General features: G+C 50.3%; 9 protein-coding genes across 9 annotated transcripts; 4 read left to right on the top strand and 5 right to left on the bottom strand.

The window, feature by feature from the left end:
• Positions 1–382: 382 nt before the first annotated feature.
• ASPVEDRAFT_152781 (putative SNF2 family helicase/ATPase) lies at positions 383–4,414 on the bottom strand. The gene is made up of 2 exons (XM_040808324.1): positions 1,126–4,414; positions 383–1,073 (listed from the first exon to the last, which is right to left on the bottom strand). Exons 1-2 carry the CDS (start codon positions 4,108–4,110, stop codon positions 657–659), a joined length of 3,402 nt encoding a protein of 1,133 aa, XP_040670180.1. The 5' UTR covers positions 4,111–4,414; the 3' UTR covers positions 383–656.
• A 320-nt stretch (positions 4,415–4,734) lies between these two features.
• ASPVEDRAFT_786900 (hydrophobin family protein) lies at positions 4,735–5,885 on the bottom strand. Its single transcript, XM_040816589.1, has 3 exons — positions 5,162–5,885; positions 5,048–5,112; positions 4,735–4,997 (listed from the first exon to the last, which is right to left on the bottom strand). The coding sequence occupies exons 1-3, from the start codon at positions 5,445–5,447 to the stop codon at positions 4,962–4,964; spliced, it is 387 nt and encodes a 128-aa protein (XP_040670179.1). The 5' UTR covers positions 5,448–5,885; the 3' UTR covers positions 4,735–4,961.
• ASPVEDRAFT_788701 (uncharacterized protein) lies at positions 5,604–6,683 on the bottom strand. Its single transcript, XM_040816614.1, has 2 exons — positions 6,589–6,683; positions 5,604–6,365 (listed from the first exon to the last, which is right to left on the bottom strand). The coding sequence occupies exons 1-2, from the start codon at positions 6,598–6,600 to the stop codon at positions 5,760–5,762; spliced, it is 618 nt and encodes a 205-aa protein (XP_040670178.1). The 5' UTR covers positions 6,601–6,683; the 3' UTR covers positions 5,604–5,759.
• A 385-nt stretch (positions 6,684–7,068) lies between these two features.
• ASPVEDRAFT_73937 (eukaryotic translation initiation factor 3 subunit D) lies at positions 7,069–9,304 on the top strand. The gene is made up of 2 exons (XM_040816227.1): positions 7,069–7,632; positions 7,699–9,304. The coding sequence occupies exons 1-2, from the start codon at positions 7,425–7,427 to the stop codon at positions 9,252–9,254; spliced, it is 1,764 nt and encodes a 587-aa protein (XP_040670177.1). The 5' UTR covers positions 7,069–7,424; the 3' UTR covers positions 9,255–9,304.
• A 1,967-nt stretch (positions 9,305–11,271) lies between these two features.
• ASPVEDRAFT_135708 (cutinase family protein) lies at positions 11,272–12,045 on the top strand (the record flags this gene model as incomplete). Its single annotated transcript, XM_040807234.1, has 3 exons — positions 11,272–11,350; positions 11,409–11,709; positions 11,778–12,045. The coding sequence occupies 3 exons, from the start codon at positions 11,272–11,274 to the stop codon at positions 12,043–12,045; spliced, it is 648 nt and encodes a 215-aa protein (XP_040670176.1).
• A 312-nt stretch (positions 12,046–12,357) lies between these two features.
• Positions 12,358–13,234, top strand: ASPVEDRAFT_196814 (Zn(II)2Cys6 transcription factor domain-containing protein; the record flags this gene model as incomplete). The annotated part of the gene is made up of 2 exons (XM_040809219.1): positions 12,358–12,663; positions 12,812–13,234. Exons 1-2 carry the CDS (start codon positions 12,493–12,495, stop codon positions 13,232–13,234), a joined length of 594 nt encoding a protein of 197 aa, XP_040670175.1. The 5' UTR covers positions 12,358–12,492.
• Positions 13,235–13,471: 237 nt separating this feature from the next.
• flbB lies at positions 13,472–15,140 on the bottom strand (the record flags this gene model as incomplete). Its single annotated transcript, XM_040814951.1, has 5 exons — positions 13,472–13,931; positions 13,992–14,516; positions 14,568–14,655; positions 14,706–14,804; positions 15,050–15,140. 5 exons carry the CDS (start codon positions 15,138–15,140, stop codon positions 13,472–13,474), a joined length of 1,263 nt encoding a protein of 420 aa, XP_040670174.1.
• A 2,467-nt stretch (positions 15,141–17,607) lies between these two features.
• Positions 17,608–19,141, top strand: ASPVEDRAFT_54583 (uncharacterized protein; the record flags this gene model as incomplete). Its single annotated transcript, XM_040814950.1, has 4 exons — positions 17,608–17,680; positions 17,853–17,854; positions 17,957–18,083; positions 18,171–19,141. 4 exons carry the CDS (start codon positions 17,608–17,610, stop codon positions 19,139–19,141), a joined length of 1,173 nt encoding a protein of 390 aa, XP_040670173.1.
• A 629-nt stretch (positions 19,142–19,770) lies between these two features.
• Positions 19,771–22,621, bottom strand: ASPVEDRAFT_135922 (putative arsenite resistance protein Ars2; the record flags this gene model as incomplete). The annotated part of the gene is made up of 3 exons (XM_040807250.1): positions 19,771–20,379; positions 20,440–22,460; positions 22,519–22,621. 3 exons carry the CDS (start codon positions 22,619–22,621, stop codon positions 19,771–19,773), a joined length of 2,733 nt encoding a protein of 910 aa, XP_040670172.1.
• Positions 22,622–23,493: the final 872 nt, after the last annotated feature.

Raw genomic sequence — 23,493 nt, 5'->3', positions numbered from 1 at the left:
ATTCCCCAGAACAAAGGAGGAAATGACGGGGTCACTACTAAAGCTTCTTGTCCGGCCACTTTGCCACAGAAAAACGACGGGTATTTCTTTCAGGACACCCATGAGAGGCCATCTCGTGGCCGCCACGTTTTCCATTCATTTCGTTCGCAGACTGCGAGCTGCAGATCGCGTTTCATCATCTGCGACTTTCTTCTGCCGTCTGACAAGTCACTTCACAATCAGACTCATCCGAACTCTGCGCTGGAGGGCCTGAATGCCCCCTGCTAGTGACAGCATGGTTTCTTTTCCTCCTTCCACGCTATTACGTGTTCCGCTCCTTCGCTGAGACTTCTAGAAGCCATCCTTCTGACCCTGCAATTCAGGGGTTGAGGTTATCCATAATCCATGGTGGAAATTCCCACTACATCTCCACTGCGTGGAAGGGCCATCCACACTTCCTCACCGTAATGCTACATATGACTCGTTCAGCTGCCTCTCTACAAGTGAAATCTCTTCAGTACCGAACATCGGACTCAAAGATAAACCGTTCAATGCAATGCCGAATAACTCAATACAAAAATCCCGAAATGAATAACTATCTAAACCACCTCATAATAAATCTATTTCCATCCCTCGTGTCTCATCCATTCAAAACTCCTGGTGGGCTACCTGGTAGACTACCAGCGTCTCCCATACACCGAGTGCTCAGTTGAAGGCGCTCGACTCTCTTGTCTGCCCTTGCGATCACGAGAGTCGTCGCGCCCGCTAGTAGTGGTGGTATCTGACCGTTCTTGGCTCGTCGACTCATGGTTCGAATTGAGTAAACCTCGCTTTTGCGGCGAGAATTCAAGACTGCTCTGGCCGCCCGTGTATCGCGATTCGGCGTCCTTCCCGAAGAGCGCCATCATGTCGTTCATCGTAAGCTTGGCCGCTGCTGTCTTGCCCTCAATTGTGAGGTTGGCCAGTTCCCGCTTGCGCTCCTGTAGATCGAGAATGCGCTCTTCGACTGTATCTTTAACAATCATCTTGTAAATTTTCACGTCTACGGTCTGATTGAGTCGGTGTACGCGATCGATCGCCTGTTCTTCGACAAACTAAAGCCAAGGATTAGTCTATTGTCAAACAAGCAAGGGGGTGTCAGCTTACAGGGTTCCAGAATGGTTCCAGGATGACCACGCGACTTGCTGCAGTCAGGTTCAGCCCCAACGCACCAGCCCGCAAACTACAGAGCAACACTCGGGTAGCCCGGTTGTTCCGGAGTTTGTCAAGACTCGCTTCTCGGAGGTCATTGCGCATACTGCCATCGTATCGTGCATAACCAATCCCAGCGCGTTTTAAAAATGGCTCGATCTTGTCAAGCATGGACGTGAAAACAGAGAAGACAATAAATTTAAAATCGGGCGCCTCGCGACGGAGAATCTTCATCAGTTCGCGGACCTTGGTCGATGGAAGCTCCTGGTTCTCATCATCTCCGGGGTTCAAGTAGATGTCTTCCTCAGAGTCCTCATCAACCTGAGATGCCTGGGGACGACGCCGCTGACTAGGGCTTTCAGGTTCGCCATCCGTTTCAGAATCTTCGTCTCCAATCCATTCGCCGCCTCCCTCTGCGTCTTCGTCGTCGGATCCTCCGGCCTTACCCAGGGAGAGCCCTGCTGCGCGCTGGTCCTCAGGAACTAGCCATTCGCCGCCCTCTTCTTCATCATCACTATCCATGACAACTCTTCTATTCCTGCGGACACGGCCCATGCGATCTTTCGAGTGGCGCTCTGATGGAGATGCAGTAAGGTCAACGATATTTTTAGATTCCTTCTTCTTCGTGGCCCCATGTGCCGCCAAAGGCGTATTGAAATCCTTCTCACATGAACTGCATCTGCTGCCACCGCCAGTTGATTCGGCTTGGCTCAGTTCCATCTGGCAGATGTCGCATTTTTTCGACACGACACTGAGACCACCGAACAAGTCCGCCATAGCATCCAAATCATTATTCTGCTTTGCGGACGACTGGCTGTTCGAGGCACCCGTCTGCAAGAGGATATCTTTATCTTTCGCCAAGTCGCTTTTGACTAGATCTGGGTGGTTACAACATTGCCGAAGCCGCAGGAGCAAAACTAATGCCCCAGCGTAATCCATTTTAGAACCGTCCATCATCTTTTCGAGGCTATTTTCTGTGCGCTGTTCCAATCGCTGGTAGAAGTTTCTCTCGCCGGGCATGAAATCTGGCGCAACCTTAATGACCTCACGCTTGGTGATTTGGAAACCAGGATTTTTCTTTTCCCCGTCAGCTTTTCCTTCCCCAGGCTTGAGGTTTGCGTTCAGTTTCAAGACGTCTTTGGTTCGACGCTTCATGAAGGCTTTCAAGACAACCTGTAACCGCTCAATTGCAAGACCACCACGTCCGTTCGCCAGGGGTCTTGTGATTTGATCCTTCCAGTTTGCGAGATCGTTGTACGGCTTAATTCGCAAGAATCTAATCAGACTCTGCAGCTCGTCAAGATTGTTCTGCATGGGTGTGCCGGACAGGCACCAGCGATACTCAGCATCCAGTGAATATGCAGCCTGCGTTGCCTTTGCGTTGCGGTTCTTAATGGTGTGGGCTTCGTCAAGAATGAGGCGATACCAGTGGACGGAGAAAACACCCGACTTCTTGTCATTTTTTGTAACAGCAGTATGCTCAGAAGTCAGGGTTCCATAAGTAGTGATCACAACATCGTAGTCATCCAGACGGTCAGTTGACTTGGCTCTAGTATTCCCATGGTAAACGAGTACTCGGAGTGTTCGAGACGGTTCCACCTTGGATTTGATCTCGGATTCCCACTGTTTGATTAACGCAAGAGGGGCAATGACCAGGGTGGACTTGCTCAATCCCTTCGGGAGGTTTCGCGACTCGGCATCTTCTTCATCACTGTCATCAGACTCTTGATCATAATCAAACAATGCAGGTCGCCGTCTGGTGCCATCTTTCGGCTTCTGATTTGTGAGCATGAGAGCAATGGCCTGGACCGTCTTTCCAAGACCCATGTCATCGGCCAGGATTCCACCCTTTGGAAGTACACCCTTCCCCTCTTTCATAGTCTTTCGCGAGCCGATCTCTTTCTCGCACATCCAATTGAGTCCCTGTCGCTGATGGGGAAGAAGCTGAACATTCAGCCCCTCAACAGTACCATCATCATCATCCTCGTCATCTTCGTCGTCTTCCTCGGCTTCCGATTCAGCATCACTAGCGTCCTTCTCATCATTTTCGCCCTGGTTTTCGACGTTGGCAGTACTCTTCTTTGCTATAGATTCGTTCCCTTGCACCTCATCCGAATCATTGTCGTCATTGGTTGCTTTGGTTTCATTCACACTCACTCCCTGTAGCTGAGCAGCTAGATCGTCCATCTCCAAACTATCCTCTTTTGCCTTGGGCTCACTCTGGCTATCTTTTTTCTTTGCCTTGTTGCTCTTCTTCTTGTTCTTTTTCTTGCCCTTTGGCTTTGGTTGCTTTTCATCTTCGTCCTCGAACGCTCCTTCTAGTAGTGCCTTTATATTTTCATTCGCCTTTGCCGTATCCACCCAGTCACTTGCTCCCGTCGATCCAAAGCGCGGCACTGCGCCGGTCGAGAATCCACCTCCAGCGGGTGTCGTTAGGTCGACGAAATTCTGCAGGTTTTTAGCGGCATTCGCGGGCTTCAGTGGAGATTTCGAGGCGTAAAAGGTCTTTGGGGCTTTGGGGGTATTGAACGTGACGTTCTCGGGGCGGCGGATCTCAAACACATCGTTGTCAACAGGACGAGACATTCGATCATTGTTGTATGCAGAAGGTCGGACAGGCTTGAAGGGGTCGAACGGCTCGTTTCGCTTCGGCGTTGACGCAACAAGCGGGGGAATGTTGGGTCGAGTCGCGTTTTGCTGGAGCGGATTGTGAGGTCGTGGATGTTGCTGCTGTTGCTGTGATCTGTGGTGTTCAGGTCTTGGGCGATTCTGCTTAGGGATGTAGAAAGGGTTGCTGGTGCCGTGATTCTGAGGGTATGCAGGGCGACCCAGAGGTGACGGTACACCGAATTCTGGCTGGTGTTGTCGAGGACGGTTCGTCTGGTCTCTCGGTTTTCCCGGAGTAACCGGATCGGTCGGAGCATTGCTTTCTCGTGCCATTGCGTTCAGCTCGTTTGCTTTCTTGTGTGTCGGGTCGTTATGTTGTGATCTTCGTTAGTTGTACTCGGTGGTATGGCGTCAGAGTCGTTGCAGCCAAAGCATAGCAGCAGGTTATTGTCTAGGGTGGGCGGGAAGTCTATGCATTAACCTTCCAGGTATACTAGTCGTCTATCGTTTGTAGTTGGAAAGATGACGATCGTGTCAAGAGTCGGAATTTCTGGGGTGATTGTGGGTTGAGCCGCCACTTTTTTCTTATCGCTTCGTTTGTTTTGGATTCTGCCCCAGCAACCGCAAAGCGGAGAGCCGCCATGAATGACATGGTCAATGCAGCTGTCAACGAATAGTCTTGAAAATCGTTTCTCTGGTCAACGCTCATTGGACTTGAGATTATTTTCATTTTGTTAATATTTCTGCGACAGCCCAGTATGCTATTTATGTTAGTCGACAAGGGCACCAAAGTATAAGTGTTCACTGCCCCTCACGACTGAACTAACTACATCACCATTCATATAAACCCCCCAAATATACATATAAAACTGTGTTTTTGGTAAAAAAATCTAGATTGGATATAAGTTTATTTCACAATGTCGGACTGAATACGCTTGTTTAAATGAGGTATTTTCTGCAAATAGACATTAAAGCTAATGGAAGTCCAATGCACAAACAGAAATCCGTCATCTGAATGTATCAATACATTAAAGTGTGTAAATAAATAGAAGTATCTAGGCAAGTCACACCCGCCGAGAAGTAATTAAAGGCACAATATCCATCATTTCCACACTGACTCATACCGGTAGTTATACATAACGGCACCGCCACCAACACAATTCATGAGCTCAACAATCAAGCACTTAGAGATCGCTGCAACCAAGAGCAAGTGTACCACCCTACGGTATGTTAGTTGAATACCAGATATTTACTAGAGCTCGGGACTTACCAAGAGGTTAATCTCAGTGCAGCACTGGGGAGCGGTGGTGCAAGACTCCTTCTCGTAGGCGTGGCCTATCAAAGTTAGTAAGGTGAAGGGACTCATACACATATCAAGACATACAAAGAAGGCCTACGGAGCCAACGATATTGGCGGCGTTAATACCCAGCCCCTCGAGAATGGGGTCGACGATGGGGTCAAGAGGAGTGGTGAGGGTGCCACAGCATAGAATAGGATCAATGCACTTGCTGGTGTCCCTCTTCTCGAGTTTGGCAGCCTCAATCTGGCGAGCAGCCTCCTGGACTTGGGCAGTGAGCTGCTGGGTGAGGTCGCTTTCGGTGGCAGGGAGGGCAGTGGCCAGAGCAGAGCCCGCAACAGCGAAGGCAGAGAGAACGGTGGTGAACTTCATCTTGACGGTTGGGTTTAGTAAAAGTGAGGTATCTAAGGGCGTTTTGGTAAAGGTTTGGGTGAGTAAGAGACTTTATATTTGGTATTGAGATTGATGCTGTTAGGATTCAAGTGCCATTGGGAGGGGATTCTAAGTCCTATATATATGCCTGTCGAGGATGTCTATGACAAGACTCAAAGCAGGTCTATAGAGGCCTTATCTGATCATCACGTTCCCTTCCTGAACAAGAAGAGCTGAGTTTCCAATAATTCCAATACCCAGGAACACTATCTCGGATCACTGGTCGCTTAAAGGAATCCCTCGGTATACACTTCAGGCTGAGAACCAACCCCAATGTACAGAGTAGTTCGGAAAGTCTTTGGATTCCAAATCAGGAGATCCATTGCAGATCCAATATTCACGTAGATAAGACAATTGCATCGTTCCAAGTAATGACAGGCGGAGGGTGATTATGCCCACGTAATTCCGAACGACTGAGCCAAGAGGTTCATTCAATCTCACGGCTCCAGGATAGAGCCCTGAGGGATAGATCTTGGCGAAAGGTTGATCATTCTCTTGGGGACCGCATGAACTATCTCGAAGCGAACAATGGGAATGGATGATCCGCAATTGACCGGTCACTCTTGAATGGAGACTGATATGGATGGGTTCTCCATGATTCGGTGGATAATATCCCAAAGCAGTCTTGCGAGCGGGTTCGGATGAACAAGAAGCCCTAGAGAACGATGAAAGTACCGAGGCAGAGGCAGCGATGGTTCGCTTAGAGGCTGATAAAGAGGTGTCGTCACAAAAACCGATAGTTCGGGGGTGGTTTGAGGCGAACAAGTCTATCCAGCCTGTGAACCGCGAGACTCTTATCAGTGGAACCTCATCCAAATGCACAGACTTGTTTGGTACCAAATCGGATCGACAACTGGGCTAAAGATCACCAGCGTCAGCAGTCAGCAATCAGCACGGATTGCAATGCAGGCCCTGGGTCATATCAACGCAATTTCGAAGTGTAATCATCCAGGGCTCTGGAGTAGTGGTGATCATGCAAGGCTAAAGTGTTCCAGAAAAAGAAACGAGCCCATCTCCGCCACTAAGATCCAAGATGACTGGACGACAAATGCGGAGCACGGCTTTAAAAAGGGGAAGATACAGATAAACTCATCCCTCTGAGAAATCAAAACTGATAAGCTACGATCTCGACGACTTTGTAGGAGCGGCTGACCCGAGACCAGACTACTAACTCAGTGATCATTTTTCGTTAACCGCGACAGGATCGCTGTCGGAGGAACGCCATATCTGGGTTTTAGATTGTATTCAGCTCACGCCTACCTAACCCTGCTGGGCATGGTGCATCCCAGAAACCAAGAGCGTCTCGTCGCGCTCACAATAATAGTTCCTTGGCCGACTGTGATTTAACTTCCGCATCCCAGAGTACCTGGTAAGGCGGATAAGATCTGTCAACACAGAAATTGTTTTTGTTCTTTCAGTCCTGATAGATATGAGATATTTACGTAAATTGGGTCGCATAATTGAACGAGTGTTATCAAGAGCATCGAATTCAAGCACTGTTGAATCGAATATTTAGGTTGACCAGAAAGGTTTCTAGGATGGGAACATCCGGAGCCAAGTCAGCAAAATTGAAAATGGAGGCTGCGTAACCGTGGACAATTTGAGTAGTAGAGATTTTCTCTAGTTTTTCTTCTCCCGACAGTGTTTCAAGGAAGCTGTCGATAATAATTCAACATGAACCCCGACTCCCATACAACCCGGCAATGTGGCGGTGCCAGGCGGTGTGCCAAGCCCACCAGCCACACACCCACTCGCGACACAAAAAATTGCCATTCTGACAATCTCAATATCCCGCCGCCTGCGAGCTCACCGTCTCCAGAATTTTATAGGCTACCTCGGTCCGTGAGGAGCTTTTCAGACGTTTAGGTCATCTTCGATTGTTTCATTTCTTGTGGTTATCCCAAGTATCTGAACACCATGGCCCCCATCTCCATCGCAGACATCGTGGCGGCCCTCCCCGCAGAGGACACCTGGGGTCCTGCTACCGCAGCAGACAACATGCTTGAGGGTGTCCCATATGCTCCCTTCTCCAAGGGAGATAAGCTAGGTCGTATGGCTGATTGGACCGCTGATTCTAAAGACCGTGATCGTGGCGGTCGTCAAGCATACAACCGCAACTACAGAGGTATGAACCTGACAAACCAGGAACACCATCGCCCATAAGCCAGTTCTAATGCAAGTTTCAATTTAGACCAACAAGTCTACGGTGCCGGTTCCTCTAGCCTGTTCGCCGTCCAGGTTGCCGAAGATGAATCGTCCTTCTCCGTCGTTGACAACACTCGCACTTCCGGAAAGCGTACTTTCGGTCGGGGTGGTGGCACCGTCTTCCGTGGCCGTGGCCAGCGCGGCGGTGTTGGACAGAGGGGAGGCCGTGCAGGCTTCCAGCGTGTTGGTGCCGGTCGTGGCCAAGGTGGCGACCGCTACTACGATAACCGTGGTGGCCGCGGCAATCGGGGTCGCCGCTTCGGATGGAAGGACTACGACAAGCCCCAGAGGACTCGTGAGCCATCGGTCAATATTCGCCCAGATTGGTCAATGCTGGAGGAGGTAGACTTCAACCGCCTGTCTAAGCTGAACCTGCAGGCACCAGATGGTGAGGACATCGACAAGTACGGTTTCCTCTACTACTACGACCGTTCTTTTGACAAGGCCCCTGTGAAGAACGCCGAGCGTCGCCTGCAGTCTCTCGACCGAGCTGCATACAACGTCACCACTTCGCAAGATCCCGTCATCCAGGAATTGGCCGAGAAGAACGAGGCCACCATCTTCGCTACCTCCGACATCCTCTCCTTGCTCATGTGCGCTCCCCGCAGTGTGTACTCGTGGGATATTGTCATCGTCCACCAGGGCAACAAGATCTTCTTGGACAAGCGCGAGGGCGCATCGTTGGACCTGGTTACTGTCAACGAGAACGCCGCTGATGCTCCCTTGGAGGCCTCCGAATCCTCTGGCAAGCAGGAGTCGATCAACACTCCCAGCGCTCTCGCCATGGAAGCCACATTCATCAACCACAACTTTGCCCTTCAGACCGTTACGGAGTCTAACTCCGCAAAGGTTGAATTCAGCAACCCCAACCCCTTCTACAACGCCGACGAGGAGACCGAGCCTCTCGCCTCGAAGGGTTACAAGTACCGCCGCTTTAACCTTTCCCTGGAGGGTGATGAGGAGCCTCTCAACTTGGTCGTCCGTACCGAGGTTGACGCCGTGCTCAAGAACCCCACTGGTGGTGAAGACCAGCAAATGATCATCAAGGCTCTCAACGAGTTCGACAGCAAGGCCCAGGGCTCCGGTGGATCCCTCGACTGGCGTAGCAAGCTTTACTCTCAACGCGGTGCCGTCATCGCCACTGAGATGAAGAACAACAGCTGCAAGCTTGCCCGCTGGACCACGCAGGCTATCCTTGCCAAGGCCGACGGTATGAAGCTCGGTTTCGTGTCTCGTGTCAACCCCCGCTCTGCTGCCGGCCACGTTATCTTGGGTGTTGCGGGCTACAAGCCCCGTGAATTCGCTGCGCAAATGAACCTTAACCTCGGAAATGGATGGGGTATTGTCCGCACGATTGTCGACCGAATCCGCGCCCTTGATGCAGGGGATGATGAGGACAAGATCAACAAGTACATCTTGGTCAAGGACCCCAACCGCCCCGTTCTCCGCCTGTACAGTGTTCCTGCCACTACATTCGAGGAAGACGACGAGGCCGAGGAGGAGCAGCAGGAGGCTAAGGCTGAGGACGAGGAGGAGGCATGAAGTAATGAATGTGTTTTTGTTGCTCGAAAGATATGAGATATCATGTTCCTAAATGTTTTTTCATGTGCATATTCCAAAAAGTACTAGATCACGAGTCTAACTGACAAGATTTTGGGTCACTTATTGTCACTCTATTGTAGCGTAGGTTTTCCACCGAGCTGGCACCCCCTGCAGGTAAATTGCAGCTGCAGTTGGCAAGCATTTCACCCGCTCAGGAACGTGTAGGCATTTTAATCCCACTCGACCCATTATCCATCCCCCTTTCCCGGCTTTCTTCACTCGTTCAACTCCACAACCACGTCACAACTACGCTCATCGCAGCCCTGTGTTTGCTTCCCTGTAGAGATTTCATCTTCAAATGGAGCGGATAAGCCCCAAGTAATCGGACACTCGCGGCCATGGTCGAATAAGAGCATCGGCCAACAAAATAAAAACCACCTGTTTGAAAACTCAATTTACGACAATGCAATTGGATGAAATTAAGGTATTTTGGGTACAGGGTACTCCACAAAGACTCCAAATTTAGAGACATTCCCTAGTCATCTATAAACTCACGAACAGGCGGCTAACTCATGTTATGTGTGTACTATAGCCAAATACTACCGTAATTCATTATCTCCATCTCGGCCTTTCCCCGTCTTTGCTAATCCTATCCATCTGGCGCGGGTGGCAGATCCTGCTGGCAGACCCTGCTTGGTTCGTCTCAGAGTAGTGTGGTGAGGATGAATTAGGTCTACGGCTCGAACTGCAACATCCACAACGAACTGCCTGGCCACATGATAGTATATCGGGAGGGGGTTTCTGCAGGTGATCGCCATGAAGAACTAGAGAACGGAGGACCTTCCAGATTTCGTCTCCGTATGGGGCCGCTCTAACATCCAATTCTTCAACCCACTAGTTCGGTATTCCACCATCTTTTGGGTATAGGGCCGGAATTCCTTGCCTTTCCAAAGAAACCATCGCCGAGATATTGCCGGAGACAGAAGCAATCTCTTACAATTGGACGGCTGAGAATGTCAATATTGCCAGTTTGGGAGTCTGCGCATCCTGCCGCGGTATCCGGTGTTTCAAGAAGGTGCAAACTTTTCTGCCTAGCGCACAAGATCCGACAAGCAGAAGACGAAGAGTGACCTGACCCTTCAAGTCTTCAAGTCCAGGGTCCAGAGATCTTATTAATCAATTTAAAACAACATCGTGATATCTGCCGGTTCCAGGTTAGCTGTACGAACTTGGATCCGATCCCTCGGTCTTGGCCTCGTTCCGGCAATTGATATCTCGAATCGGGGAAATCGATCTGTCTCTTTAATATTGGCCTACCGTTGAGCATTTACCTCGCACCATCAGAGAGTTCGGCGGTGGTACAGTCTAGCCCTTCCTGGTTCGGTCTCACCCACATCCGGCGGAAGTATACAACCATCGCCAATTTTTGGGGTTACCTGGGCCGATCAAGCGGTCAGACATCCGCAGCCCTACGGTAACGGATGAAATCCAATGATTCAAGGCCGTGTTTGAACGCCAAAGCCACGACCGAGAACTGACTTGCCAAGCCCCGCCGGTTGTTTAGGTTTGACACAGTTCCCGTTTCCCAGCGTTCGTTCCCCACGCAAGGAAGAGTGTGCCTAAAGAGAACCAAGATAATATACCAAAACAATTACCTCACACTCCATTTTTTGGGGCCCGGCATTGATCAAAGAGTTTCTTGGCCGAGGTTCGGCACTGTGAAGCACTCAAATCCATTGTTTCAGGATTTGATTTCCAATATTTACAGACAATCTCGGACCTCGTGGACACTGGGGAAGTCCCGGGCTAAAATTGAGACACGAGAATGATACTTGGCTCCGCAAACTTCTTGGGCCTTGTCGCCGAGGTAAGGATACAATGCAAGCTATATAAGGGGGGTAAACACCCAACAACAAAGGAGACCACAGCAGGCCTGACTCGGGTTCATCTCAGACATCGTCACTCATTGTCACCCATACACTCTCTTCTAAACATTCTTTTTAGATCTTAAGCCACTATGCATCTCAAACTTCTGTCTCTCGCTGCCCTTGTCGGCTTGTCCATGGCCAGCCCCGTGGATCTTGACGTGCGCCAGCGTATGTCATCTATCCAATAAAGCACCGCTGTATTTAGTTGCTTACTGATGAGAGACAGTTGGCGGAAGCAGTGGTGACGACCTTCGCAACGGCGACTGCAAGCCTGTCACCTTTATCTTCGCCCGTGCCTCCACCGAGCCGGGTCTTCTGGGAATATCAACTGGTCCCGCGGTCTGCAATAACCTCAAGAAATCTGGGGATGTAGCTTGCCAGGGTGTTGGACCCAAATACACTGCTGGGTTGGCCGAGAATGCTTTGCCCCAAGGAACTTCCAGTGCGGCCATCAAGGAAGCCCAAAGCCTGTTCGAAATGGCTGCTTCCAAGTGCCCTGAGACCCAGATCGTGGCTGGCGGATATAGGTACATTCCACAAATACTCCATATATGTCTCTTTCTCACGAATGTTTACTGATGTATTGAAATTACAGTCAAGGAACAGCTGTCATGCACGGCGCGATCCCTGACCTCTCGGACGAGATCAAAGACAAGATCAAGGGCGTGGTGCTCTTCGGCGACACCCGCAAGACGCAGGATGGCGGGCAGATCAAGAACTTCCCCAAGGATAAGATCAAGATCTACTGTGCTGTTGGAGACCTCGTTTGCGATGGCACGTTGGTCGTTACTGCCGCGCACTTTACCTACACCATGAACACTGGTGATGCTGCGAAATGGCTCGAGGGCAAGCTCGGTAACTAAATCTCAAACACATTCCCTCAGGATCTTGACTGGCTGCGCTTCGGAAGGTAGCGAAGATCTGGTGTATGCGTCATGGCAAGGATATGCTGGTCATACAATACGACGTCGAGGCGGAAATCTTACCGGTTCGCCCGGCTACGAGCAAGACATCACGAAGGATGAAACATGATGCCCGAGACAAGTTGAAACTAGTTTTGATTCAAGTAAATATTATTTAAGATCCATCACAATGACTTGTCAGGTGCTCTGTCCAACAACTAGTGTAACTGACTCGTATGTAACTCGCTTAGCAGCCAAGGCCAAGACTGCATGGCATCCCGATCTCGATCTGGACCGTTGGAAACCCAACGGCTATCCCCACCTCACCCCTCGACAAAAAGTCGCACCTCTCCTTACCCCTCATCACATCTCTCACAGTAAAGCACTCATGCAGAGTTAAAGCGGGAAATGGCTCCAGTATACCCAGATTCAAATCTCACGACATTAACCTTAAACCCAAGCCCCAATTCAACTCCATCCCCGGACACCGACAGGGGAAGCCAACGGGACTGCAGCGACAAGCCATCAAAACCCCGCCCCGTAACCTCATGTGCTGCCTGTCGCATGCGAAAAGTTAAGGTATTTAAACTCTTCCCCCCTTACTATCTACCATTACATCTTACCCTTGCTTTATCTATATCTTCTCGTTGTTCCTTTTAGTTTTTTGTTTCCCCCCCCTTTTTCACATGCTAGTATATGATTTAACCAAAAAAAAAAAAAAAACCAGTGCAACCGCGCTTCCCCATGCAGCGCATGCATAGCACGCAAAACTGAGTCAGAATGCACATATGCCACGACAATGGAAGACCGCGAAGCAATCGCGCAAGCAGACTTAATTGCAGAGCTTCGAGGGACTCGAAATAAACTACAGAGCCAGTTAGCGAAGACAGGGGCTGGCGCCGCTGGGTTCGGGTCTGCTACGTCTACTGCGAGTACATCCAGTGGGATGTACATTCGGGATCAGGAGGAAGAAGAGGCGCTGGAGGCTGTGTATGCGGCTTTAAGGGGTGGATCGTTGGATCTGGTAAGAGAGGTTGTGGGGAGGATACGCGCTGGCGAAGGGGTGAGGGATGTGCTTGGGTGGTTAGAGGGAGGTGTTGGTGTTGGTGTCGGTGTCGCCGGTATTGCTGTTAGTGTTGAGAGGGATTAATCACGACTTGGTATTGATTTGAAACTTGTTCTTCATATCCTGAATATGATCCGATTCTCATCTAAAAGTGGTATATACATATATAGTCCCTCATGGGGAACACGATAAAAATTGGAAAGGGATAGGTAACTATCGAAAGACAGAAGAACAACGCTTGCAGAGCTTAATATATATATACAACTTTCTTCGAATATTAGTGGCAAAGATAAAGTCAAGTTAGAAGGTTGAATGAAACAATCATGAATACATCTCGTCGATAGGCTGTGAGAAGGCGCCCTCAAACTTGGACCCAAGGACGTTGCTAAAGCAGTCCATGAGCTCGAAGTCCTCGACCACCGCTCCGAATCCGTAACAGCGCACCTTGTTTTCGAGCGTGTCCATAATCAACTTCACATCATCCCGCGTCAATCTGGTATACATATCGTGGCTCTTTAAAGCCTGAAGTGCCATAATCGGTGTAACTTGCCCTTCCGTTACTAGCTGTCGACTGAGATTAAGGAGGGTTGACAGGTTGGCATGTGGTAGGTCATAGGTCTTGTGTGGGTATACTTGTTCGTTCGTCGTGTTGGCAATGTAGCTCGGTGGCGGGCACGTGGCCATCAGCGCGTGTCCAGAGAACGGCATGTCTTCGTCTTCGGCTTCAGTAATAGACCGTCGGCAAAGGTAATCCGTATGCTCTCGACACGGCGATTCCAGCCTAGTTCAAAATCAGCACCGATCATGTTTAAACGAAAATATTTGAATAGAAAAAACATACGCCAAGATAAAGTCAACTTGAAGTTGGGGGTTGTCTTCAAAAACTCCCCCACCACCACCAGCCGGGCGTCGGTCGATGGCCGCGAGCGCATCGCAGGGTATTGCGGCGACTGCCTGGCTATTTGATCCAGCATCTGGTGCGGACGAAAAATCGATCTTTTCCACCCCGTTTGCTTTCGGGCTCATCCCTGAAGACACTGTCGTTGGTGGTGTACTGTAGGTATGGGTAGTCATCGAAGCCATGCCTGTCTGAGATCCAACGCTTCCGGGTGCAACGGGGCTGGACTGAAACCCTGGCATTGGGCGCTCAGCCTTGCGGCGTTCCAATTCAGCCTCGAAGCTGATGTTGTGTGTCGCAAGGATTTCTTTTAACATGTTATTTTCCTCAGATACAGAATTGATCATTTCACGGTGTTGATGAACAGCAAGATTGGCAGCCGAAATCTCTTGGGTATATGCTTCTCGTAATCGCGCAACTTCACTCTCTAAAGCTCTGATATATTGTTCTTTCCGTTCACGATGTGTTCTGGTGGTCATTTATGAGCATTGATCTGAGCCAATACGATAAAGATCATACCTCTGCGCCTGACGGTTCAACTCTTGCCGTCTCGTAAGAGCCGGCTTGCTATCGGGTTTTGGTCCTCTTCGTTTGGCGGGTTGCCCATCTAAGTCGAGTTAGCACATAATACATACTTCGAAGAAAGGCGGAACAAACCTCGAGTGGTCTTTTTATTCTGATTTCCACCACCACCACCACTAAAGAACTTAAAAAAGTCCGTGCTTATAGAGCCCCTCATATTAGGTGACTCTTGAGCTGTCACAGTATGAAGTTAGCAATTTGACATCGATCATGGACGGCCACGGGAAGTTAAAGAAAAGCGAAATCCAGTCATGCAAGGGATACGGCATCATCCACCAGGTTCCATCAAGCGACAAAAAGCCCTGGAGCAACCATCGCCGGTAAGGCATCCATCAAGAGATGGATGTCCCGTCTACCCTTGCATTCCCGTGGTATGCTTCATTCCTCAAGGTGGCTCAACAAGTGGCGTTCCGGCTTACCAGGTGAAGCACTATGCCCTAAACTTTGCCGATTCATTGCATCCATTGCTTCCAAGTCCAACGGTATGGGACCACTGCTAACTGAGGTCATGATTGCGGTGTTGTAGGTAACGGAGAAGAAAGAAAAGGTGGAATGCGACCGGCGAGTCTGCGACAAGAGATGGAGGTGCAGGCGAAAACAACAACCCGGCGACTGGCGCGATATTCAATAAATTAATACTCGATAGATGCGACACTCTACAGATCAAAAGCATTGTCAGCCTCAAAATAAAAAGCTCCTGAAACATGTGGGTTCCTTTGTCCAAGCGTCAGGGATTGATTATTGAGATACGCACCCGCTAAGCCAGGACACGGTCCTTTTCCCTCCACGAACCACAGTAACGAAAAAGAAAAGCCGCAACCGGCGTAGATGTGCGACCGTCCCAGATAATAGCCTACAAGGGAGTGTCAAATCTCACAGCGAGGGGAGGGGCTTGGAAAATGGCTGATCGGGTGTCCAAAGTCGAGGGGAAGGCAAAGGCAAAGGTAATCGTCGATGTTAAGAGCCAAGATCCGCCTGGAACCAGGAAGACAAGCCGCGTTATAATGATCGAACGCTCAGCCTAGCGGGTCAACTGTCGAATCCCAGTTACCCCGAAGTCCATCCATAGGCACAGCAAAGCACTGGATTATTGGTTCCTGGGCCGTTCTTGAGGACCCAGTAGGCTGGCGTCGATACAATTTCGATGAGATGGCTTCGCTAGCAACGATTTGGGCAGGCTGGATCCCTCTTCCCGTCCACTAGTCAGTAGCCCGAGAGGATGGACTAGCGAGAAGAAAAAAAAGAAAATAAAATAAACTCAGGTAAAATATAGAGAAGGCAAAAGTTATGCCTAAGTTATCTCTAGCACAAAGCAAGTTCAGGGCAAAGTGTGCGAAGGAAAAGTGAAGAACACCCAGGCGCCCGACGATCTGATGGGAATACGGTACTAGTATGTGCTTTTGACCTCTGGGTCCAGATCACCCCGTGGAGAATAGCGATTTCGTCTCGGCCCAGGATCAACAAGAAAAATGGAGGGAAACGAAATAGGGACGGAGTAGCAAGGAGCTCCGAAACTGAGACATTTCCTGAGCCTGCGTTCAAGTGTCAATTCCCGTTGATGTTATGATGAAGAGGGAAAGAACTCAAGACACCTGTGTGGAGGGTGACAGGAGACTGGTCATGCATTATTCTCGAAAACGAGCAATCATACCTCACGAGTTACGACATTCTGTTGGATTTCAAGTCTAGGACGGCAAAAGGACCACAAACTCTAATTCTCTTGACTGGCTCCAGAAGTCCAGAGAGGTTGTCTGCCTCAATTACACAAAACCAACCCCTGTTCTCCCCAGGACTGGGAGGGAACCCAACTCACCAAGCAGTGGGCCATTCATTGGCCTGCAACAGAGAAAGGCCCCGTAGGCTATCCTGTGTCTTCTTGACCATTTGGGGAGTCGATGACGGCGCCTCGCGGCTATGGGTTCCAGTCTCCACCAGAGGACCTCCCGTTCTCGGGAACGGCGTAAACGGCGCCACTGACCAGAGGATGGATATGTTGATGATCCAAGTTTCGACATCTCAGATCTCAGTGACTGCGGCGGCGGAACCTTGTGTAACCCAATATGTTCGAATTCCAAGCGGCATTCTGGCACCATATTCACAACCAAGGGGGGAGGGGCCGCATTTGGAATTTGTACTGTCTAGTTCCGTGATTTCGGAGATCTCCCATCTCTGGAGCCCACCAGGTCGCCGCCGTCGTTTCCACAAGCCAGGATACCCTGGCTTCGGATTCCACGCTAGATATAAACGAGGCGTCTGTACCCGGAGTGTCATTCATCCCTGCGATTTCCAACGGTCAAGGGTGCAGCACTGGATGCTTTCAATCGCCTCGCAGCCACAGAGGAATTCCTTCTGTCCTCGTAAGCCACCGTCGTCCTTAGTTTAATGCAAAGACAATGTGCCATCCCCATCAACGAGTAGATAACATATTTTGGGTGTACCAGCACTAGTCTCACGAACGGGATGCTATCGGGGAGTGATAACCAACTTGAGGCTAGCACCTGTCAGTCATTACTGAGATTGGGAGGTTCAAGGGACGAATTGCCAAATGGAGACTCACTAACTCAGTAGAGCAGGTGGAGCAGTTACACTTTGTATTTGGCATTTGGCAATCCCCGTCAAATTGTCAACATAGGTCTGCATCAGAGTAGAACATTTCAGATTCACCCTGCCTTCCCTTCCGATTGGTGTAATCCAGGGTGCACGCTTCGTCGTGAATAATGCTGATCAGTGCCCAGATGTGTGGGAGACGCCCCTCGAACCAACCAATCTCTCCACGTTCCTGGATAAACAAAGCGCCAACCAAGCCAGAAGATCATGGCATGAGACCGAGGCTTGGAGGTCGAAACCTGCGCGGATGATCATCGCAGCTGCATGGAAATAAATTCCAAATCACTAAGAAAGCAGATCTCGAGCGAACATCCCCGGACCAAATAAGCACGCATACCGCACAATCTAAGGTAAATGAGCCAAGAGAGGTATGAACCTTGCGACGGGATGGGCCGAGCCAAACACGCGGGATGAACATGAGCTCAGACCCTCAGGATGGGATCGTTAGTAATTTGTTCCCGGCCTCGACGGCTGCGAGCCGAGCCCTGGAGTGTGTGAATTAATCATGTTTTGGGTGAGACCTTGACAAGTTTTGGACTACAGAGAACTATTGCCGGTGATCACCGGCCTCAGGCTCTCGGCGCTCCTGATTGGGAAGTCACGCCCCTCGTCCAGAGGTTAATCTCCCGCTTTTCTTTCTCGCCTCGACCACGTCCTTTTCTACAAACCATCCACAAAGCACACCATGGCCCATACGCTATATAATGATTACCCGCTAGGATGAACAGGGTTCGCGCATGGACAAATCAGAAATCCTCGTCCACATCTCCGCGCCCAGCGGCGCCGTTGATGATGCTCGCTATCGTGCTCAAGTCGATGCCATCCTGAACTTCCAAACTCACTCACGTGAGACCATCACGCTTCGCCCAGGCGAAACAGATTCCTATCCTTCTTCCTCCCATCCAGGCACATCATCGTTTCTGGGGGCAGTAGAGACTATTAGTTCACCGCCCCCTTCACACCGAGTCCCGACACAACTTGGCGCTCAGAAGGACTCGCTTGAGACCCCTCTTAGTGTCATCCCCGACTCCCAGCCTCAACCAGCTGTCGACACAGAATGCCTAACGCTCTATCCAGAGCCAGAGCCAGAGCCACCTCAAAGCTCTTCATATCTCCCTTCCAAGCATCTCCCTTTCAAGCGGCGTCGGGTGGATTCCCATCCACAGGCCCTCGGGCATCTCCAACATGATGAAAGGCAAGCTGGAAACGTAGGGCATCGCAACACCATAACTGCACATACCAGCCTTATTGCCTCCCCAAACACGGTCAATGCGGGAAAACAGCCACAGCCAACAAACACTATAGCACAGTCAAAGTGCCCCACAATACTCCTCTCCCTTCCCTTAGAAATAAAACCACCCCCTCCCCCAATATCTGCATCTCCTTTCACTACTCACATCACACCAACACTCGAGATGTTGACCACACGCCTCAAATCTCCTCGAACATACAGTCCTGCAGAGCAAACCAGGGACCTCGATAACCTCGAACGGGGATACTGGTATCTCCGCCTGAACCTCATTCCTTCAGGTCAGGATAACACCAAAGCTCCAGCAGTAAACACATCCGCACCCACGCCCTGGGACATGTTTATTTTCTCCAGATTTTGGGCCTTCCTTTCAGATTTCATAAAGGAAGGCCGAGCTGGGTGGGGCGTATGGTGTATTCTTGAGGCCGAAGATGAGGAGAACGATAGTACCTTTCCATCAAAAGAAGCAGAAGGGCACTCCAATTCTACAGGCTCCGTCAAAGCCCGGCAATTAGTGTCCCTAAAGGTCTTCACTTGGGGCGAAATTGCTCGTCATATATACCTCCTACTCTTCCTCGCCAGTGAACGGCAAGTCCGCAAATTGGGTGCTCAGTGGTACGATTCCCGCGGTAAAGTTGTTATCCAGATGCCGTAAGTGCGTTGCATACGTCACTTTTTAACTTGAAAATAATATATATACATACCAATAAGATTTATGGATACGAAGTTTCCCCCTATTTTTACTCATATCAGCATACCTTTAATATTTAGGCACTGGTCAATTGTATAAAACCTCGATTAGCCTGATTTTGCAAGATACTGTACGTGCTAGTATGATTAAAAAAAGAAAACAGAAGACTATGGTACATTCAAATCGCAGGTCAAACAAACGACCGCATTTTTGGAGTCCAGGGCAGAAAAAGATGGAAAACCCATGTGCGAGGATATGGTTACAACAAATCTGCTTGGCAAATGGAGGGAAAATGTGATCATGTGTGAAATGGTTTTCAAGAGACAGCAAGTGAGGATCAACGAAGAAAAAGCGAAGGGTAATCCTCTTTTACGCGCCGAGAGAAAAGCCGCCAGCAAGCCTTGACTGAACGGAGGTGAAAAGTACAAACAGTAGAAGAAGGGAAACAAAAAAGTAGGAAAAGTTGGATGCCGATCCCGAGATGCAAAAAGTGCTGTGCTTAATGGAGGACAATAGATCAGTTCCCATGTTGACGCCGATTGGAAAGTAGGAGGGGAAGAGCTTAAGGTTATTTAGCCCGGATGTGCAATTTCTTAGTAGTTCAACTCGCCGCTTCCAGCGCCACCGACTGCGTCAAGATCCTCGTAGCTCTTCAGACTACGGCCTTGAACGGCCTCGCGCGGGCCCATTGCCTGTTGGGCTGCGTCAGGGAAACCTCCGGCTCCAGCAAAAGCGGCAGCAGCAGGATGACCAGGAGGGATGTAGGGAGCGCCTGCGGCTGGTGGTAAACGGCCAGAAGGTAGCATACCACGCCCTGGGCTCATGCGGCCCACGCCCTGGGGTCCATGCCGGTTCCCACGTCGATCATAAGGCCCGGACCGGTTGTTGAAGCGACCTCCACCACGACGCATAACGCCGGGTTGGTGTAGGCCAGGGTGGTCACCGCCAGCCATGGTATTTGCAGCCCAAGACTGATTGCTGAGTCCCATGAATCCGGGCAGGCCTCCCGGTACTCCTTGGAAGCCAGGTGGAACGTTTGGTCCATTAGCGAGGTAAGGGGGCATCGCCGCCAGGCTGAACCCGCGAGGTGTACCAGTCTGGTTTTGGCCCGAATTGAGCGGGAAGTGGCCGTTGCTATTGGCATCAGATCGCGAGGGCGCAATACGAGCAGGGTCAAGAACATAAGCGTTCACCAAGATGAGCTGTCAGGGTGATATTAGTTTTTGGGCGTATTGGCTGGACTGGGGACATTATCAACTTACATCACTTTTGATATGTTCATACCAATCCGCATGTCTCTTCTCAATATGCTTACGCCAAAAGTGATCTGCCTTGAACAGCTTGGAGCAGTCAGGTACCTTGCACCGGTATTTAGACTCATCCTCCTGTTTGACGTGCTTGGACAATTCCTCCTCCAACGCTTCGTCAACAGACTTCCCACCAAGCTTGATGATGTCCACATTCTCCGGTTCAAGAATTTGAAGGAGCTTGTCCTCGAACGTCTTGACCCAGTTGAATGCGCGCTGGAGTTGCTGTTCCGACTTTGAGCTGAATCTCTGAGAGCGTTTCTCTTTCTCACTTGGGGGCGGAGCTTGCTCCTCCCCCTCTTCGCTAGGATCTTTCTTCTTAACGGGGAATGGTTGACCGAGAGCGCTGGCTCTAGCGACAGCTTTTGACTGTGTCGTAAGGCCAGTTCGCGGACGGCGAAGGTGCCCACCGGGGCATTTCCGCGTGAGCTCATGAATGGAGTCGCACTCAAAAACGCAGAAGAAGCAAAAGTTATAAACCCTGCGGAGATATTCCACCATAAGGTCCAATTTCTTTTTCTTCGCCAAAAGTTCCTCGTCATCGACTTCGTCATCTGCCCATTCTTCTTGCTCCTCCCCCTCCTCCGCCTCACCTTCGTCAATATCGTCGGTATCAAAATCGGGTTTTCTTTTCTTAACACTGACAGGCCCAGTAACGGGTGTTTGAAGCCAACCTTTTCCACGCAGTTCTTCAACCCGATCTTCAACCTTAGCATAACCATCGACGCCGCGACCCATTTCAGAGTCAAGTTTCGAAACTAGTCGCCTAGCCAATTCCAGGTCACGCTCAACCCGGTCAGGTGAAGAGAACAGATCCCACAGCGCCTTCTTTCTAAGCTGAGATGGTGGAGCATGGACACCGACATGGCAGACAAAGTCCCCATGAATGGGGTCATGTATCGTCTTGTCATTGGTCGCCTCGAGAGCCTTTTCGGCAACGCTGACAGTCCCCGTCCCGTTGGCGACGTTATCTTGGTCCATCTCTTCGCCCTCTTCTTCTCTTCCGTCTCCCCTCTCCACAACCGTACCATCACCAGCCGGGTGGAGCATGATCCATCCCATCCGATGATACTTCTTCGAGGGATTCGGATCGCTTAGACTGAGCCATTTGAATCCACCGTCACGTTCACCGAGATGTTCCTTGCAAAACTCCTCGATTTTATGACGGCTTACATTCGGTGCCAACGTTTTGATAAGCAATGCTGGTTGGGACAAGGCTTCGTCACGCAGATCTCCACCCCTCGCTGGAAGCAAATCCAACACACCGAGGGTCTCCCCCACAGCTGTCGTCTCCCCTTCCTCCTTCTCAATCACACCACCGGCACCGTCACTTTCGCTTTTGTAGATGCCCTCAAGCGTGAATTCATCAAAGAGGCCACCTTCAAGATCACGCTCCCACTGCTGATAGGCGTCTACCCGGAAGTCCATGAGCATCCGGCGAAGAGGATCCCGTACTTCAGGAACGTATCGCTCTCTAAACCATTCCTCATTCTTGTGTTGTTGAACGAACGTCCTCGCCATCTTGACCTGGAGATCCACCTTATAGGTATCGTAGGCCGCCTGGATCTGAGCCCGTTCTCTATCCCGGTCTTCGCGCGCCTCGCGTTCTCCCTTCACACGGTCAGATGGCCGGCGCCCGCCGTGCTTTAAGCGTTCCTTTTCCTCCTTTATAGACTGCTCAGCCCGCCACCATTCCGCAAACCAATTGAATCCGACTTGGAAATCAAGGGTTAGAGGGTTTGGTAACGGGTTAGGCGGGATTGCCCGCTTTCCCCCGTCTTGACCAGGTACATAACGGTCGATATTCGCTGGAATCGGCGAAGGAGGGCGACGGCGATCTTCACGTTCTCGAGCAGTATGTTCGCGCGACGCGGAGTAGTAATCGTCCCTAGATGGCCTGCGATCGGAAGGCTCATACCGATCAATCATTACAGGAGAACGCGATCGGCCCCGTCCACGCCGCCGATCCTGAGATGCTATATCAAATAAGTTAGTCAAGGCTATTTGGGAGACAATATGGGGACAGCAACTCACCAGGAGATCTGCGCCTATACGAATCCATTGACGCCCTGGACCCATAAGGATCGCTTGTTTCACGGCCCCTGCCAGGGGAACCGTAGCTATCATACGAATCCATCGACGGCAAGAGCAGGTCACCAATGTCAGGCGTCAATCGCAAATATCTGCACGAGCAAGGCCGCAGGTCCGAAGTGTTATCCGAAGGTCGGCGATAAGGAGCTCGAAAGAAGCAAGAGACGGAGCGTAGGGAGTGTTGTGCTTTCGGTGAGAGAAAACAAAAGGATGGTTATAAGCTAGAACCTGATACCATCAAAATTAGAGGATGTCCTGAAGAGAATCGTTTGATAGACTGTGTTCATCTGAGCGCTGACGGGTGCAGGGAATGGGTGAGTGAAAGGAAGAGCGATGACCGCAGAGCGGCAGAAAAATATCTTGGGAAGTTGCCCATTGCGGGGGCCACAAAGAAGAAATGAGGTGATAAAAAGGCAGAGGGCTTTTGAGTAGCCAGAAGGAGAGCAATTATATGAGGACAAAATGACAAGAGTTCGGATGTCGCAATTGCCAGGGGTGGTGCAATGATGCACAGACAACACCAAGGAGGCGCAGAAAGAGAGGCGGATAAGAGGAAGAACAGCTAGTGAAGATGATTGAAAAGTAGAGGAATCAAGATAGATAAAGGCTTGGGGACTTCGTTGGCAGAGAGCACGAATATCTGGCAGGGAAGGGAAGAAACAAGAGCGGGTAGATGGTGATAAGAGTGAACGCAATGAGAGGATATGAGCAAAGGCAGGCAACCTACAAGAAGCCTTAAAATAGAGGACAACGGTATCGAATCAACCTCTAGAAATGTCCAGTCCGACGAGGTCAGATGGAATGATAAGATTGGAAGAGGGAGAGGTCTCAAAGAGCAAGGCCAGAGAATCACTTGCAAGTTCCAGACGGGAGGCCGGAGCTGAAGGAAGCACTAGTCTTGATACGGAAATAGCACAA

This window comes from Aspergillus versicolor (genome assembly GCF_001890125.1).
Source record: "Aspergillus versicolor CBS 583.65 unplaced genomic scaffold ASPVEscaffold_7, whole genome shotgun sequence".
Classification (NCBI taxonomy): domain Eukaryota; kingdom Fungi; phylum Ascomycota; class Eurotiomycetes; order Eurotiales; family Aspergillaceae; genus Aspergillus; species Aspergillus versicolor.
The sequence above is the reverse complement of the archived record's forward strand: the minus strand, read 5'-3'. Positions and strand labels throughout refer to the sequence as shown.

Excerpts from the sequence above, each read along its gene's own strand:
- ASPVEDRAFT_786900 (XM_040816589.1), bottom strand. The coding sequence starts at position 5,447 with ATGAAGTTCACCACCGTTCTCTCTGCCTTCGCTGTTGCGGGCTCTGCT. Across the intron at positions 5,113-5,161 it reads TGGCTCCGTAGGCCTTCTTT|GCCACGCCTACGAGAAGGAG; the intron begins GTATGTCTTGAT and ends TAACTTTGATAG. Across the intron at positions 4,998-5,047 it reads GCACTGAGATTAACCTCTTG|GGTGGTACACTTGCTCTTGG; the intron begins GTAAGTCCCGAG and ends AACATACCGTAG.
- ASPVEDRAFT_152781 (XM_040808324.1), bottom strand. The coding sequence starts at position 4,110 with ATGGCACGAGAAAGCAATGCTCCGACCGATCCGGTTACTCCGGGAAAA. Across the intron at positions 1,074-1,125 it reads TGGAACCATTCTGGAACCCT|TTTGTCGAAGAACAGGCGAT; the intron begins GTAAGCTGACAC and ends CCTTGGCTTTAG.
- ASPVEDRAFT_73937 (XM_040816227.1), top strand. The coding sequence starts at position 7,425 with ATGGCCCCCATCTCCATCGCAGACATCGTGGCGGCCCTCCCCGCAGAG. Across the intron at positions 7,633-7,698 it reads ATACAACCGCAACTACAGAG|ACCAACAAGTCTACGGTGCC; the intron begins GTATGAACCTGA and ends GTTTCAATTTAG.